Source organism: Salminus brasiliensis, chromosome 18 (assembly GCF_030463535.1).
Source record: "Salminus brasiliensis chromosome 18, fSalBra1.hap2, whole genome shotgun sequence".
NCBI classification, from domain to species: Eukaryota; Metazoa; Chordata; class Actinopteri; order Characiformes; family Bryconidae; genus Salminus; species Salminus brasiliensis.
This window is the reverse complement of record NC_132895.1, coordinates 16,773,868-16,789,339: the sequence shown is the minus strand read 5'-3', so window position 1 is coordinate 16,789,339 and position 15,472 is coordinate 16,773,868. Positions and strand designations below refer to the sequence as shown.

Below are 15,472 nucleotides of genomic sequence, written 5' to 3'. Positions count from 1 at the left end.
CATAATAAAACTTACTTTTAAACATAAATTTTCACTTAACAAGCTGAGGACCTTTTGACTACCACTGTGTAAACATGATACTCTATTTAACCATGCCATTAACTATTATATCATTATACCAGTTCAAATACAGAAAGAAGGCCCAATAACAGTGTGATTAGACCTGATAACACACAGGGACATGCCTGAGATGTGTACACAATGCGGCTGTTTAGACTCAGCACAGGACGGAAGATGTCAATCATGGGCATTCCTGTCGAGAACAACATCTGCTGGGTTATCACCGCCAACTGTGGATTTTTAAAAAAGACAGGGATTTAAGATACATCTGATCTAAAACCATAACAAATGTAATAGGTTTGACATTTCTGAAGTAATTTGTGTTTAGTAATTTCTGTGATAAACATCAGTCCACCTGTTCTTGGCTGACGGGAATGGACTGCTGGAAGAGGGTCCAGATGATTGCTTCATTACAGCCTGGTGTGGTGAGGGAGCCAGCATAACGGTAATAACTGGAAAAGTTCTCCAACGAGATCAAAAAGTCAACTAGCTGGAATCCTGGGATTTCAGTGCTGTTCCCTTTGCAGATAGGAGGGTCACATAAAAGTTTAGTAATAATAAATTACTGTTTAATGGTTCTTTTTTTAAAGGAGTTTTGCTCTGATTGTTGAGGGGCAGTTGGTGAGTTTTTGTTCATGATTGTAAACAGTAATGCGATCAGACAAGAAAAATATTCCAAGCTGTGTCTTTGGCTTGGAAAAACATGACATTAAAATAAACATGCTTATACAGTCATTGCAAATGATGATATTCATGTTTATTTGTATGAATTCCATTGGGTTTTTTCCCCAACAAAACATTTACAGCATTGCTTTTAATTTATACATTTTTCAGGCAGTCTATTTTTATGCAGATACATATTTGACAGGGACTCACCATTGTACCGAACTCTTCCTAAAGCATCAATAATTTTATTAAGCTGCTTGTTTTCTCTTGGTGATATCTGAAGAAAAGAACAAGAAAGCCATCATCTGCCTGCTGTATATGGATATACTCGCACTACAAATTCTCAAGTTTCCACAATACTTCAGAAGGTTCCTGTGTATTGGTCACTTTATAAATCTAGATTTATAATAACACCATGAACATTAGAATTTTATCCACATTTTCTCTCCCTTCATTGGGGCTACTACGCAAGTACATACTCAAACTTCCTTGTAACTTGACTTGTCTCAAAGTCTAAAATAACAAGGTTAACAAAGACTTCTCAAGCTGAAAGCAAGCTTACACAAATATACTCATTTTTGTCACTTAAAAAAAAATTTAAAGATGTTTGTAATAATAACCACATATAACATTGTACAAAGCATGTTACCTCAAAGAAGAAGCCAAGAGCTGCTACTCCCACTGTGTCATTCATGGCTTCCATCAGGGTGTTATACTTCTCTTTTATATGAACAATATGGACCTTTGAGAAGAGCAATGTAAAACAAACAAGAATGCGTTAAGAGTGTTGGAAATAGTATCTATACCTTTGAGATTCACTATTACTGCTTGTTACTGCTTTTAAGTAAAGGCTTAAATGTGCCCCACAATGAGAAACTGTATTTTTCCTTGGCATACTTAATGAGAGTTCAGTATATAGACGTGTCATACCATGAACCTTGAACACTGCTGAGTTCTCTTTTAAAACATAAGTTAAATAAGTTGAGCTGTAATATAAGCCAAATCTAAAACCCAAAATCTCTTAATGAGAGCAGCAATGTGGGATGTAACAAGAGCCATGATGAGGTCCACAACAAAATGATCACATTAACCGCTTAAGAATCACAAACATTTTAACATTGTCCCTTCAAAGGCTGAACTCAACTAGCTGAAACGTAATTGACTATATTTTTGTAATTTCACTGATGAGTGGTTTGATGGCCAGGTGTGGCCTGTTCTCTCATTATTTTATGACAAATTAAGGACAATTAAGGAGTTGATTCTAAGTGTTGAATTTGTATTTGGTAATTGTTAATAGGAACTCCCACTATGCAGTTCAAATACATAATGAACTAATGAAACAATTGATGGAGGTCATCAAGAGGCTGAATAAAAACCAAGAGAGACAATGAGTGGCTAAATCAACAATTCAGTAAATGGTTATAAAGATAATGCACTGGCAAGCCCAGGAACACCCCCTGTATGACCACTGAAGACAGCAAATAGAAATAGATGATCGCAGAATTCTTATCACAACAACTATTACAGTCAAGAACACTCTCAAGGAGGTAGATGTATGATTGGCAAGGTTCACAATCAAGACACACCTTCCTGATTTGAATAAAGAGGGTTTACCACAAGATGCAATTCACTGGCATCAGTGAAGAACATAAAGGTCAAAATAGACTGCTAAAAGCTTTTAAACCAGATAAAACCAAAATAAAGGGTTTGTGATCACAGCAGATCACATTATCTGTCAAACATGATGGTGGTACTATTATGGCATGACATATATGGCTGCCAATGGAACTGTGTCACTGGTGTTTTTGATGATATGACTGCTTAGTTAAGTTTTTTTATGATACAACTGTTTAGTTATGTTTTCTGTACCTCCATGGGGTACTGCTCTCCATCCACAGTGTGTTCTGAGCCAGGCCCACAATTTGACCCCCAATGTATGTGAAACTGAACAGCTTTGTAAGTGTCAGGCAGCCCCCCACCAGAGATCCGCACAGATGGAGGGAGGGAAAAGACAGCTGAGAAAAAGAAGAAAAATATTGTCAAGAAGCTGAATTTCATGACAAAAACCTTGTTAACTTTCAATAGAAGTCAATGTAAAATATTTTATGAAGCATTAATACTTGTTAATTCATTATGATAGTTGTAAGGGACACATTATGTCAAAAAGTAAAAAAAAAAATATATATATATATATATATATGCATATATATTATTATATACATAGTTATTCTACTCTTGATTTAGAAAAGCTCAAAGGCATTGAGATAAATTACTGCTCAGCACAGTGATTTATCAGTCTACTCATGCTTTAGCAGAGTTCAATAACACTGAGATAAGTAACCGATCAGCACAGTGATTTATCAGTCTACTCATTCTATAGTCATACCCTAACAGTGTATTTGTAACATGCTGGGCTTCATTTATTTCATTTTACTGTGATATGAGGTCACAAATATTTTAATAAATGTATTGTAGCTTTTGAACAAGTGTACTGTAGACTCACCAGCATATCCAACATTATTCACAGTGATATTCATTACATCAGTGTAACCCTCAAACATGATGGGGGTCAGACTGGGGTCGTACTGGACCTTGCGTGTGATGATGTTAATCGGCGATTGGCTCTGCCCTCCACACACAGGAAAATCTAAGACCCACTGCCTGGGCTCTAAAATAAAACCAAAATACAGGGTGTTTCAGTGAGTATCATGCACATTTCAGCTGTTTTCATGAACAAGACAGGTTGTAATACATCACCAATGGTTGGACATTGAAGGTTGGCTGATTTAGCTTACCTTTGCATTTATCATCACATGAGTACTGACTCTGATAGCACCACTGACCTGGAACACACAAAACAAGCTGATGACCAGAATATGAGTAACACTAGATAACATACTTTCTCTCTCTCTCTCTCTCTCCCTCTCAATAGTACAATTACAAGTATTATTACATTGCCAACTGCTCTTGGCAGTTAATCAATCAAACAAGAACAATTTAAATAGCTCAACACAACTAATAGAACAAGTGCTTTCTCCAAATGTCCACTCTTAATGATGACTGCAGTCCTAGAGTTATTCAACCCATTCACGGCAAGCGTCTTTAATACTTAGTAGAGCTCCCTTTTGCTGGCATGACCTGCTACAAACATGATGCATGAAACCAAGACTTTTTGGACTTTGAGGTTATGCTTGGGATCATTGTCCTTTTGGAAGGTCCAGTGATCCATCATGATCTTTTGTATGATTTTCCTTGTTAGTGAAGGCATTCAGTCAAATGTCACAGTCAACAAACCTCTAGCCTAGGTTTTTGATGTGTTTTATTTCAAGCACACCTGATGCAGTTAAACAAACTCTTAAATTTGCCACCGGAATTGATATTGTGTAGTCTTATGAAGGATTCTCTTCATGGGGATGAATCATTCTAAGACTATAGTAGTAATTAAAAGTGGCATTTGATGTTACATGTTGAGAAACACTGGTTCTGTTGTGTTGAGCTATTTAAATTGTTTGATCGGTTTATTGCAAACAGCTGAAAGTTTGTTGATTTTGCTAATACATTTTGCAATGGGGTGAATCCTTTTGAGTGCAATAGGTGATACAGGAATGGAGGGTGTTTAGTACCACTGTTACTCTTGCATTGCATTCACACATCTAGTTACTGAATTCATCTTTATATTAAATTAGCCTGGAAACTGAAGGGGTTAAACACTAATCTATTGGTTCCTGTTTGATCTTTGTCCATTTAGGCTAAAAGATTAAGCCAGACAATACTCTCTGTGATGTAAGTACAGAGGACTTACATCACAAACAGCTCAAAAAACATTCCCTAACACAAAACAGCTGCTAAACCACATTATGTTCAAATCTATTGTCCAGGGAAACCAAATCTGGCAAGCAAAGTAAATAAATGCCTATCAGGTATAAAAAGACTATTGAGTCAGTTCAAATCCCATTGTGATTGTAAATGCAAATGATATACAAATTGAAGAAATTCAACACCACTGTTACTCTAGTCTAGCGAACATCAATCGAAGGATGCAGTGAATAATATTATGAGAACCTCAAGGTCACATCCAAGGACATACAGTCTTCAGTGCATCATCATACAAACACTGAATAAGAATGACATCAAGACCACATTAATGGATAAGAATGGAAGAATTGGTTGAAATCATTGCTGCACTTTTAAAAAATGAAGGTGCTAAACGTTGTTTTAATGTTTTTTTTTCTATAGCATCACTCAAGAGAATATTTACTACAATATTTGTGTCATTTGTTTCATTTGATTATCTCTATCAAGTTTTACATTTACAGAATTTAGCAGACGCTCTTATCCAGAGCGACTTACAAAAGTGCTTCACTGTTTCCTCAGAAAATCTCCTTAGCTAATTCAATTTAAAGATACCTCTGAGCTTAGATACGACTAAACACAAGTCAATATGGAGACCATAATACTTAAAGTTTTAAGGAGTCAATTAACATTTGATCAAATTTCAGGTCAAATCTCTCTCTCTCAATCCTTGCAAGACTTCATTGAACGGGATCTTTGTGCTGGTCAACAACTGAACTTGAAACCATGCTCTATGTGTGTGTTTGTATAGTGAATATTTTGATCCCTTCATGCTGACATTTTGTCGATGATGAGGTCGTATTCAATTAAAAAAAGCTAATATTATTGGTAAAACAGCAACAAATGCAATGTTACATTGACTATAGAGACATGTTTTGGGACCTACTCATTCACTAATTCTATTGAAATCAAGGGTATTAATTCTTCCCTTTTTTGTTGGAGTAACAGTCTCTAGTGTCAAGAGGAGACTTTCTACTAGATTTTGGAGCATGGCTGTGTGCATTTGATTGCATTCATCGATAAGAGTGTTAGTGAGGTCAGCATGTTGGAGGATCACCACCCAGCCTCATCCCCAATTCATCCCAAAAGTATTGGATGGAGCATCATCATCATTTCAGAGAACACAGTTTCACTGCTCCACAGCTCAATGCGGGGGGGCTTTATACCCCTCTAGCCAACGCCTGGCATTAGGCATGGTGCCAATAGATTCATGTTTATCTGCTTCAGTTCTGTTCAATTCTATTGACAATACTTCTTTACAGGGACAAGACATGTGTGTGCATTTGCACATCTTTGCCAATGACAGGTGCAACTTAAAGTGTTTGAATGCATTCATTAGAAGGGATGTCCATTTGCACATATATAAAAAAAATGATGAAAAACCCTTTAATAGCCAGGATTTCCTTCTCTTACTGCTACAACTACTATAAGTCAGCCAGTTTGCATTGTTTTGCATCTACTTAGCAAATAATTTGCCTTAGGATGTAATTAGCTTGGGAACAGAAAGGGTTAAACCACTAACGTGCAGTCTATTTTGGGTGTTTCTGCAGGGATCTGTTGATCTGTTGTTTCTACAGGTTGATCTCTGTTCATTTAGGCAGAAAGATTAAGCCAGACAATACTCTTAGTAAAGGTACAGAGGACTTACATCACAAACAGTTGAAAAAACATTCCCCAACACAAAAGAGCTCCTGAACCACATTGTGTTCAAATCTATTGTGAAAGTAAACCAGATCTGATGGGTAGAGTAAATAATGGCTATCAGGTATGAACAGACTTTTTCAGTTCAATTCAGAATAATCCTGAGGTGATCATTATGTCTCACAATGAAATCAGACAAGAAAAGACATTAGCTCTATTCAGATGGGATTACATTTACATGGTGTCCTGGGACTGGAGTAACTCTCTATTTCACAGGAGCCAAGTCTATGTACAGTCTGAATTACTCAACTGGGGTTTGACCTTTGCTAAATTGGCCTAGTTAACTCTCTTTTATAGGGCTATTTTTTCACACTAGAAAGGTAAGGACTTAACAAATGTGTCCTCTGATATGTGAGCCAGACACTACCGTTTTTTCGAACTGCCATCAATGCAGCATCGCTGACGAGGGTCCCCAGCTCCGCCACACCAGCTAGCAGGCGCCTGTGCTAGGCAACAACGCTTTAAGAGCAATCAAGGGGAGAGAGCACGTCTTCCCACCCACAAATTGTGCACTCTCGGACTCTGGCTGCTGATGGCAAAGGGGCATGGCTCAGGATTCGAACTTGCGACCCCTGGGCCATAGCAGTGCATCAGAGCCCCCCAGAACATTCATTTGATAATCCATCCAGTCATCTAATTTTATATTATTAAACATGAAACTATTCACAAATTATACCCTCTATCTTATGCAAACTTCAGCACTGTGTAGGCTAAAGACAATATTCATAAGCACCTATGCAGAATTCACCTGATTTTCCATATCATCCCGATTCACATAGCCCATTCACCATTATTACAAAATAAGTCTTGCAGATGAGTAAAAATAATAAAGATACAACAAACTAATAATAATAATAATAATAATAATAATAATAATATCTTGCTATGTATAAATACTTTTGTAAAGTCTCACCAAGGCAGAGATATGGAGCCAAGAAAAGGCAGGAAATGAGAAGAGTGGAGCTCATGACTGCAAAATCCACAAACCCACTCTGCCATGCAGGACACAAGTGCACCTGTAAGCACCTTATAGGGGAGAGAGTGAGAGAGTGAGAGAGAGAGAGAGAGAGAGAGAGAGAGAGAGAGGGAAAGAGAGAGAATGTCCACTCTAGAGTCACGTGTAGAGTGTCTTGCTGCAGTCTGATGATGATGCTCACAGTTAAACCAGTCGGATTTTAACAACAAAAAATCTGTTAGACATTAACCCCCTCAGCCCTTGGTATATTATTCAGTTAATATTCTTAAAAGGAGCCTGTTGATGTCTGAGCCAAACTGATCAATACACATTAAAAAAGTGATTTATCACTTAATTTATGATATTATTCCTGTAATGTTATTATTAATTTATTACCACTTTATTACAGTTTTACAAGCATGTTTTTGGAGTCCTATCTATAGTTTTCAAAACTAAAACTAAAAAAAACCCTCTATTGCAAAACATGCATTTACTGAAAAGCAAAAAGCAAGCCCTGTAGTCAAAGCAACTTTTCTTGCGATGCCACACTACCTTCAGTACACTCCCAAACCTTTTGATTTTATAAAAAACAGTGATGATCAACTACACATAGGTGTAATTTACTAAGAAAAAGCTTAATTAAAGATGCTTGTAAATTGGTACCAAGAACTTCACCTCTTCACTGCCAACATTCATGGACCCACTACTGTTTGCATACCGCCATAACGGCTCTGCAGATTTAACACTCTTATTTCCTCCAAACTCTCCAAACTCACCACCAGGTTGAAAGATCTTGGACTTCATGCATCTCTGCGTTACTTGATCTCCAGTACAAGCAGTGCTTGATATATAATTTATTTGTCTTTTTTATGTCTCACCCACCCTCATCCTCAGCACTGGAGCCCCCCAAGGCTGTGTCCTGAGAACCTTGCTCTAATCACTGAACACTTATGACTACATGCTCACTTCTAGCTGTACTAAAATTGTCATGTTTGCTGACAACACTGTTGTGGTAAGTCTGATCTCTGACAACGATGAGAGGGCCTACCTGGAGGAGATTAACACCTGGAGAACTGGTGCCAGGATAATAATCTCATCTTCAACATCAGCAAGCCACTTAACAACTCATCCCTGCATTTAACATTTCTTTTCTAATTTGTGTAAATGAGTAACCATGAAGCTATTGGGCTGTTTGTATTTATTGCTCTTTAAACCTTTAAGATTTTTGTAAAATTAAAGATTTTGCAGCAACTATAAGAAATCACTTATTTATTATGAGTCCAAGCACTGAAGGTTTTATGTTTCTACTTTTTTTCAAAAGTAGAAACATAAAACTGGATGAATAGGCTGTGGTTCTTCCCGCTACTCAGTTGAGTGAGCTCGGCCCAATTGGCCTGATGATGGTGCTACAGCAAAGTGTTAAATGTGTTTCCTGACATCTTAATTTTTCTATTAGACAGGAATTTTCACCTGAAGCTCCACCCTGAGCCCTCCAGTTACTCTCCACTGTCTCATAGTCTGATGCACACCGTACCAATCTGAAGGTGGTCAAGTTTCAGTTTTTACTGTTTTTTGGGGGGGTTTTTTGCAGGTGTGTTTCTGGATTTGTTGTTTTTAGTTAATTCATGAGTTTTGCACTATTGTAAAGTTGCCATGTAGTGCCATGTGTTTTATGAAATATAGGGTTTTTCTGTGACTGCAACAATATGGACCACATATGGATTCGTTCACTGGTTTGATTGTTCAGAGAGAAAGACATATGAAGGTATGAGCCAAATTTTCTGCGGCAAAACTCCCATGAGCCATTTCATTTTCTTAACCAATGCCTTCTCAGCAAACAGGTATTGCGAGGAATGCCACACCCATGCTCTGGCCCCTACATGTGGGAGGGAGGAAGAAAGAAAGTAAGAGCAAGAGAAAGAGAGAGAGAGAGAGAGCGAGAGAGAGAGAGAGAGAGAGAGAGAGAGAGAGAGAGAGAGAGAGAGAGAGAGAGAAACAGAGGGTGGGGAAAGACACATTGAGACAATTTGTTTCAGGAATGTTGAGAAGAATTCCAGACTGCTTTCAGGAGCACTGCATAAAACCAAAACCTTGGTTCATCTGTTTACCTTGACTGGAAGAGTCGTATAAAAGAGGAAAAGAAGAAAGGGAGTTAGGGAGGTGAGTGAGAGATAAGCAGTGGAAAATGGAAGGCTGGCTGAGTGATGTCCAGAAACGGCCAGCCTTGTATTTGTGCTGTAGCGTGCTGGCCTTCAGGCTGATTCACAGACTGCTGCAGACATTGCCCAGACCCAGCAGACTGGACAATAGTTCCTGGAGGACCTGGAAATGGAGAAACCTGTCAGTGTCCCTCGTCCACTCCCTACTGAGCGGTTCCTGGGCTATCTTCTGGTGAGTGATCCTGTGCCGAATATAGTACTCTGTGTCATTTTATTAACTCCATAAACTCTAGGCATGTTATCTAGTCACTGTCTGAAGTCTTGTCCAATAAGTGTTACAGATTAAAACATGAAAATTATGGCATTCAGAAATACAAAGCTGTATGTGCTTAATTAAATCATACAAATTGTTTAACAAAATGCTCCTTTATTCAACCAAATACAGAATGCTGTAAAGCTGTCATATCAATCATTGTGTGAACATGTCATGATAAACAGATCAACAGAATTGCTCCATCCTTTCCTTTTTTTATTACAAACAATGGGCCTCATTCTTCAATATGTCCATAAACATTTTCTTAAATGTGTTCTTGAGAAAAGTTCTAAGAAAACCCTCATGTCAGATTCATGAAGTGTATTTAAACTTCAGACTTGTTTGCAGTTCTGGTCTTAAAATTGTGGATCTCATTGGCAGGGGCTCCTTATGTTGGAGGGGTCCTAGGTTAGGACAATTCTGGGCCTGTGACTGACATTGTCCTCATAAACTGAACAAATCCCAACATTTGTGGATGTCAGAATTGTTATGAAAACTGTGTAAGTGAGCTTTCAGAGGAAAGTTCTTCTTAAAGTTGTTGTTCTCTAGGATATCAAAAGGGGTTCCTCAGTACCACTGCTCAAATAATTACCTATATATGCCTGACGTTTACTGTACAGTTGAAGATTTTACGTTATAACACCCAGAAGAACCTGTCAGACAGGTATGAGTCAGGAGTGCTCTGAAAGAAGAAAGGTCTGAGGGGACAGAAGAGCCGTCCTGTTGACTCTGATAGAACTTCAGTTATTTGTTATTTTATGCTACTCCTATCTCTGTATTGTCTCAGAGGTTTTATGTGATTTTGCAACACACGCTGTGTGTCCACAGATGTTCATACACTCCTTCTAATCAGTGAATTTTGCTAATTGTGCACTCATTGCTGACCAATGTGTTCAACTCGACACACACACTTAACTTAACTTAACATCTCCATAGAAAAGCATGGCTAACAGAATGTAAGGCTCGGGAGCAGGCTTACATGAGCTTAGATATAGAGGGGCATTAAGCCCCCCAACATGGAGTCCTGCATGGAGCCGTGGAGTTGTCCACTCTGGAGTAATGATTATGTGATCAAGAACTAATCATCCATCATCTCTCACTCTGTACCTTACTAATGCAGTTGTCGCTCAATGCAAAAAAAATCCCACTGCAATGTTCCATCATCTAAACCTGTGGTAAATGTGCGTTTAGATTCTTATCATGCTGCCCACACCCATGCTTCTTCTGAAACTGTCCTCCTTCTCCATCTATTAATGTTAAAACTGTATTCATGTCACATTTTTTTTATATAATAATGTTGTTTTTTGTTAAAATAATGTGTTTAATCTCTCTTCTTCCTTCTGGTCTCAGTGTACTTCAGTATCCACTGATGGTGCGTGAGATGCACTCGTCCTTCAGCCCATTTTCATATTTGCTTGTCGTCGTCTCAACAGGTTAGTCATGTTCTCTTCCCAATTGCTCAACACTGACAAAGCCACATACAGCCATATGCTGATGTTTGGACACCCCTGGTCAAATTCCAAGCTTTGTTGATTTTCGAGGTGATTTTTTTTCTATTTTGGCTGTTTTTTTTGCTGAATGTAACATATTAGAAGATAATAAAAAAATTATGAAAAACATTTTAGGGCAACTTTTAAGTTGTGCTCTAAAAGTATCAGAGAAATGGCACATTTAAGTTTTGTTCACATCTTTTCATTTAGATAACCATGAAAGCACAACAAGTTTAACAACTGTGTCATATTTTAAAGAAGGTTAAACAATTTGTTCCCACAGAAATTAAAACTGCACAGCTCTGTTTTTCCTTGCATTGACTTCTAGATAGGAGTGCTAGTCAAGAGCTTGGGACTGTTTGCTTAGTGTTACCAAGGCTATAGTGGTAGACATGGAATCGCACTGTTTGACAATGATTAACCTTATCAATTCAAAGTACCATGCATTCAACAACAATGTATAAACGACATTACTGTGTTGTTCATCAATGTTATTCTCAATGGCAGAAAAATGACTATGTGAATGTTTGTATGGTTTCATGTCCAACTATAAAGCCTTAAAATATAAAAATGAGCTACTTATGGTTTGTGACATGATATGATCACAAAACTGAAAATTAGGGCCAACCACTTGTACACCGATCTGCTGCAACATTGGCACCACCTGCCAAATACTCTTCAAGCATTCCCCTTATCCGAACTCATTCGTGCTCACACAGCCCACCATCTACTAATCTCAGCTCTAGTTTCTTTTGCATTGTGGCCTTTATCTGTGTCACACATGTAGTCCTGACTATGAAACTGTGAACAAGTTGTAACTATGAACTCCAGACAGGATTCTTCATAATCTTCTTCACTTCTATCCACCCTAGGCTCAATGAATCGCAATCATTTGGTGGTGGTGTTTGCAAAATGACACTACAGATCAGCTGTGAAGGATCAGGACCTTTTCTAACTCTAAACTCTTAACTTTCCTTTTCAGGGTACTTCATTCAGGATGCTGGAGACATCATCTTTAGTGGGTATGCCAGGGAATCATGGGAGTTCCTGCTTCATCATGTTGTGGTAAATAAAGAACATTAGTCAAATCTTCTAGACAAGCTCACCAAATAGTTAAGAAATCTGACAACTTCCACAACTGTTCAGGGCAGATTCTGTTTTTTTTTTTTTTTTTTTTTTTTTTTTTTTTTTAGTTAGAAGGCACTGGATATAGGCTTGACCAATTGGGTTGAGTTAAGGGGCAGTTTGGGGTGGTGGTTGGGTGTGAAATCTTCATCACAGGACATGAAAGATAGAGATGTAAATGTATAGGACATAAGGCAGGAAGGAAGAAGAGCTTTAGGCATGGTTACTTACATTTAGCGTGTGTATTGCTATGCTAATGTTATGGTATTTTGCGGTATGTTAATATTAACAACTAAAATCTTTAGTTAATGTAATACTACTACTAATAATAATAATACCAGCAATAATAATAATAATAATTAGCAGTAGTAACATTTAAAACAAAAACAGCCACAACACATTTTAACAAGAAAAAATATATGGAAAATATCTGTACCCTATGCAGCACCTTGAAATGAGATGAAGATGTATACAGTGATTTTCTATATCATGAAAAATTTCAATTTTCAATTTAATATGGAAATATTGTTAAAACAGCCTGTGCCAAATACAGTTTTTGTCACAAGAAGATATTTCAGGTTGTACTGCTTTTGTGCAATGCAGCCCTTCAGAACAGAGGTCACTTACATACCAGTATTAAAGGCACAGCCTGTTTCCCCTGGACTGCTTTTTTTATTGTGTTATTAATCCTAATGTAGAAACTATTATGAATTCATTAATAGCATTTGCCGTTGCATAGCTTGTGCACAGGGTTCCATTTTGGGGTCTATAAAAATGATGTATATCATGTCGTTATAAGAAGTTTGGGTTTACATGCAGCTTTTTAGGGATTAATTCAAAGAGACAATGGCTCATAATAGCAATGTTAAGATTAATTATGACTTTTTGCTACCTAAATCCACATACATGTGATGTGTACCCCAGGGGGAAAATTGTTAATGTAACACGTATTTAGGCTAGGAGATGGGCTCCGTTAAGTCATTCTGACATTCATGCTGTGAACTTGAAATCTTTGCTTCACAGGTGATCGGGACTTTCCTGTATGCTGTGATCACCAGACACTACGTGGCAGGGGCTGTGGTAGCTCTCTTTGTTGAAGTCAACAGTGTATTTCTGCATCTGCGGCTATTGCTCAAACTGGCTGGGGTGCCCAAAGACTCGCTCTTCTACTCCATTAATAAGGTGATCAATGTTGCAACATACGTCAGCTTCCGTCTTGGAGCTCAGTTCTATCTCACTTGGTACATCATCTATAACTACTCCTGGTTAGACCATGGCCTGTTCTTCCTGGTCTCTCTGATGATGATGAACATCATGATCCTTATATATTTTTACCGTCTCCTGCGAGCTGACTTCTTCACAACACACAGTCATCACAACGGCGTCCAGAAGTTTGCCAAGGACTAGTGACCTACAGGAGAACACAACCAGATTTCTCATCAGACAATCTGCACTGATAAACCTCGCACTGGACAAGTGGACAGCTATTCTTAAATGTGACCACACACATGAATGTATTGTAAGAGTATTCTGCACAACAAACTCTCTCACGTGTCAGACATTACAGTGCTCACAGTAAGAAACTGATTGTATTTTAATATGGAACGCCAGTAGAAAGGAGGTTCATTTGGAACATTATTGGCACTGTGATGGTGTCTGTTTTTGCATTAAACGCCAGAAACTCTTGTCGTTGTCCATATTTAAGCCCACTGACAGGATCAATGTGGCCTGAGCATTAAAATGTAAACATGCAAACCAGCACAACCCACAAGATACATTGGGCCTCATTCACCAATATCTTCCTTAGAAGTTTCTTACATTTGTTCTTGAGAAACGTCCCAACAAAAAGTCTATGTCAGGTTCATGTTTTCAAACAGCAGAATTGTCGCCAGCTCTGCTCTTACAATGATGGATCCTATTGTCCTGATACATTGACCAAATCCCAAATATCACAAATTGTATTCAACATACTTATTGGTAAGTGTGACTTCAAAACCATCAGGTTTCAGACCCATGTGGAAGTCCCATTTCCACCAATTGTAGCATGATATTTTGGAAAATCACATAATTTACTCTATGGGAAGTTAATGCCTCACAATCAACAAAAGTTAATATCCATGCATGGATGAGAGCCAAATGAAGTGTGTTGTAAGGCAAAATGCATAAGCATGTGGAAGCACTGATATAAGAATAAGAATTTTTTGGCTCTACAGGGACTTAACAGGCTGTGTGTGAGCATTTGCAAAGCTTTTGTGAAGTTTTGTTCTATAAATACACATGAACCATAAACTGACTGGATCAGACATAGGCAAATGATGGCCAACCCTCTGTGAGATTCTGTAGTAGTATGAAAACACCTATATCCAGATAGCTGGAAGAAGAGAGCATCGGGCTCCAAGGAGCAGCAGTAATTTAGGTCTCCTGCTGCCCTCTAGTGAAGTGATTTGTGTAAGACATAAATTCAACATCAAAATTAGCACTTCTTTCATTGACCAAGCAGTTTGGGAGCTATTGGGATTAGAGTGGATTTTAAAATACGCCAAAGTCATTCTACGTACTCCAACCTTACCTTCAATTACACTGTTTTGATCATTCAAATGGGTTTACATATAGAAAATGGGAATGGCTCAGGACTCAGGAACACTTTATCCTCACTGCCAAATGCTTTCTGAGACAGAAAGCCCCATGTTATAAAGTTTATACTTATTTAATTTTAGACCAATGTCAGTGTGCATGTATATATTACATACATAATACATTCATAGAATCATATTAAGAACCTGCACACAAATTGCAGTGCAACACTTGCAAAACATGCATACCCATCCAGTAAACACTGATCAGACCCAATGCTAAGAATTTGTAACAGCGCTGCATGTAACTTTTTAAAATATACATCTGGGTAAAATCCCACACATCAAAGGAATAACTCCTTTAAATTCTACCTTTTACACATTCATTTTGTGGGAAAAGTAACATTCTAATCAAAGAATTAATGTATATGGAAAAATGCAAAGGACTTCTTCTGCCTGAGCATTCTATTGGTGGACTAACAAGGCCAAAGAACTTCACATGCTATCCTGGCTCTTCACTAAGCTCCATTTAGTTTTCCTAATATTGTGAAAAATGGTCAACCACTATATGAAAGTAC

The 15,472-nt window shown here is 37.9% G+C and overlaps 2 protein-coding genes across 2 annotated transcripts; one reads left to right on the top strand and one right to left on the bottom strand.

The window, feature by feature from the left end:
* Positions 1 to 113: 113 nt before the first annotated feature.
* ca4c (carbonic anhydrase IV c) lies at positions 114 to 7,247 on the bottom strand. Its single transcript, XM_072662311.1, has 8 exons — positions 7,193 to 7,247; positions 3,522 to 3,569; positions 3,230 to 3,394; positions 2,596 to 2,741; positions 1,376 to 1,468; positions 937 to 1,003; positions 416 to 579; positions 114 to 290 (listed from the first exon to the last, which is right to left on the bottom strand). The coding sequence occupies exons 1-8, from the start codon at positions 7,245 to 7,247 to the stop codon at positions 114 to 116; spliced, it is 915 nt and encodes a 304-aa protein (XP_072518412.1).
* Positions 7,248 to 9,244: 1,997 nt separating this feature from the next.
* Positions 9,245 to 14,006, top strand: tlcd1 (TLC domain containing 1). Its single transcript, XM_072662108.1, has 4 exons — positions 9,245 to 9,625; positions 11,057 to 11,139; positions 12,179 to 12,261; positions 13,345 to 14,006. Exons 1-4 carry the CDS (start codon positions 9,420 to 9,422, stop codon positions 13,726 to 13,728), a joined length of 756 nt encoding a protein of 251 aa, XP_072518209.1. The 5' UTR covers positions 9,245 to 9,419; the 3' UTR covers positions 13,729 to 14,006.
* The last annotated feature ends 1,466 nt before the right edge of the window (positions 14,007 to 15,472 follow it).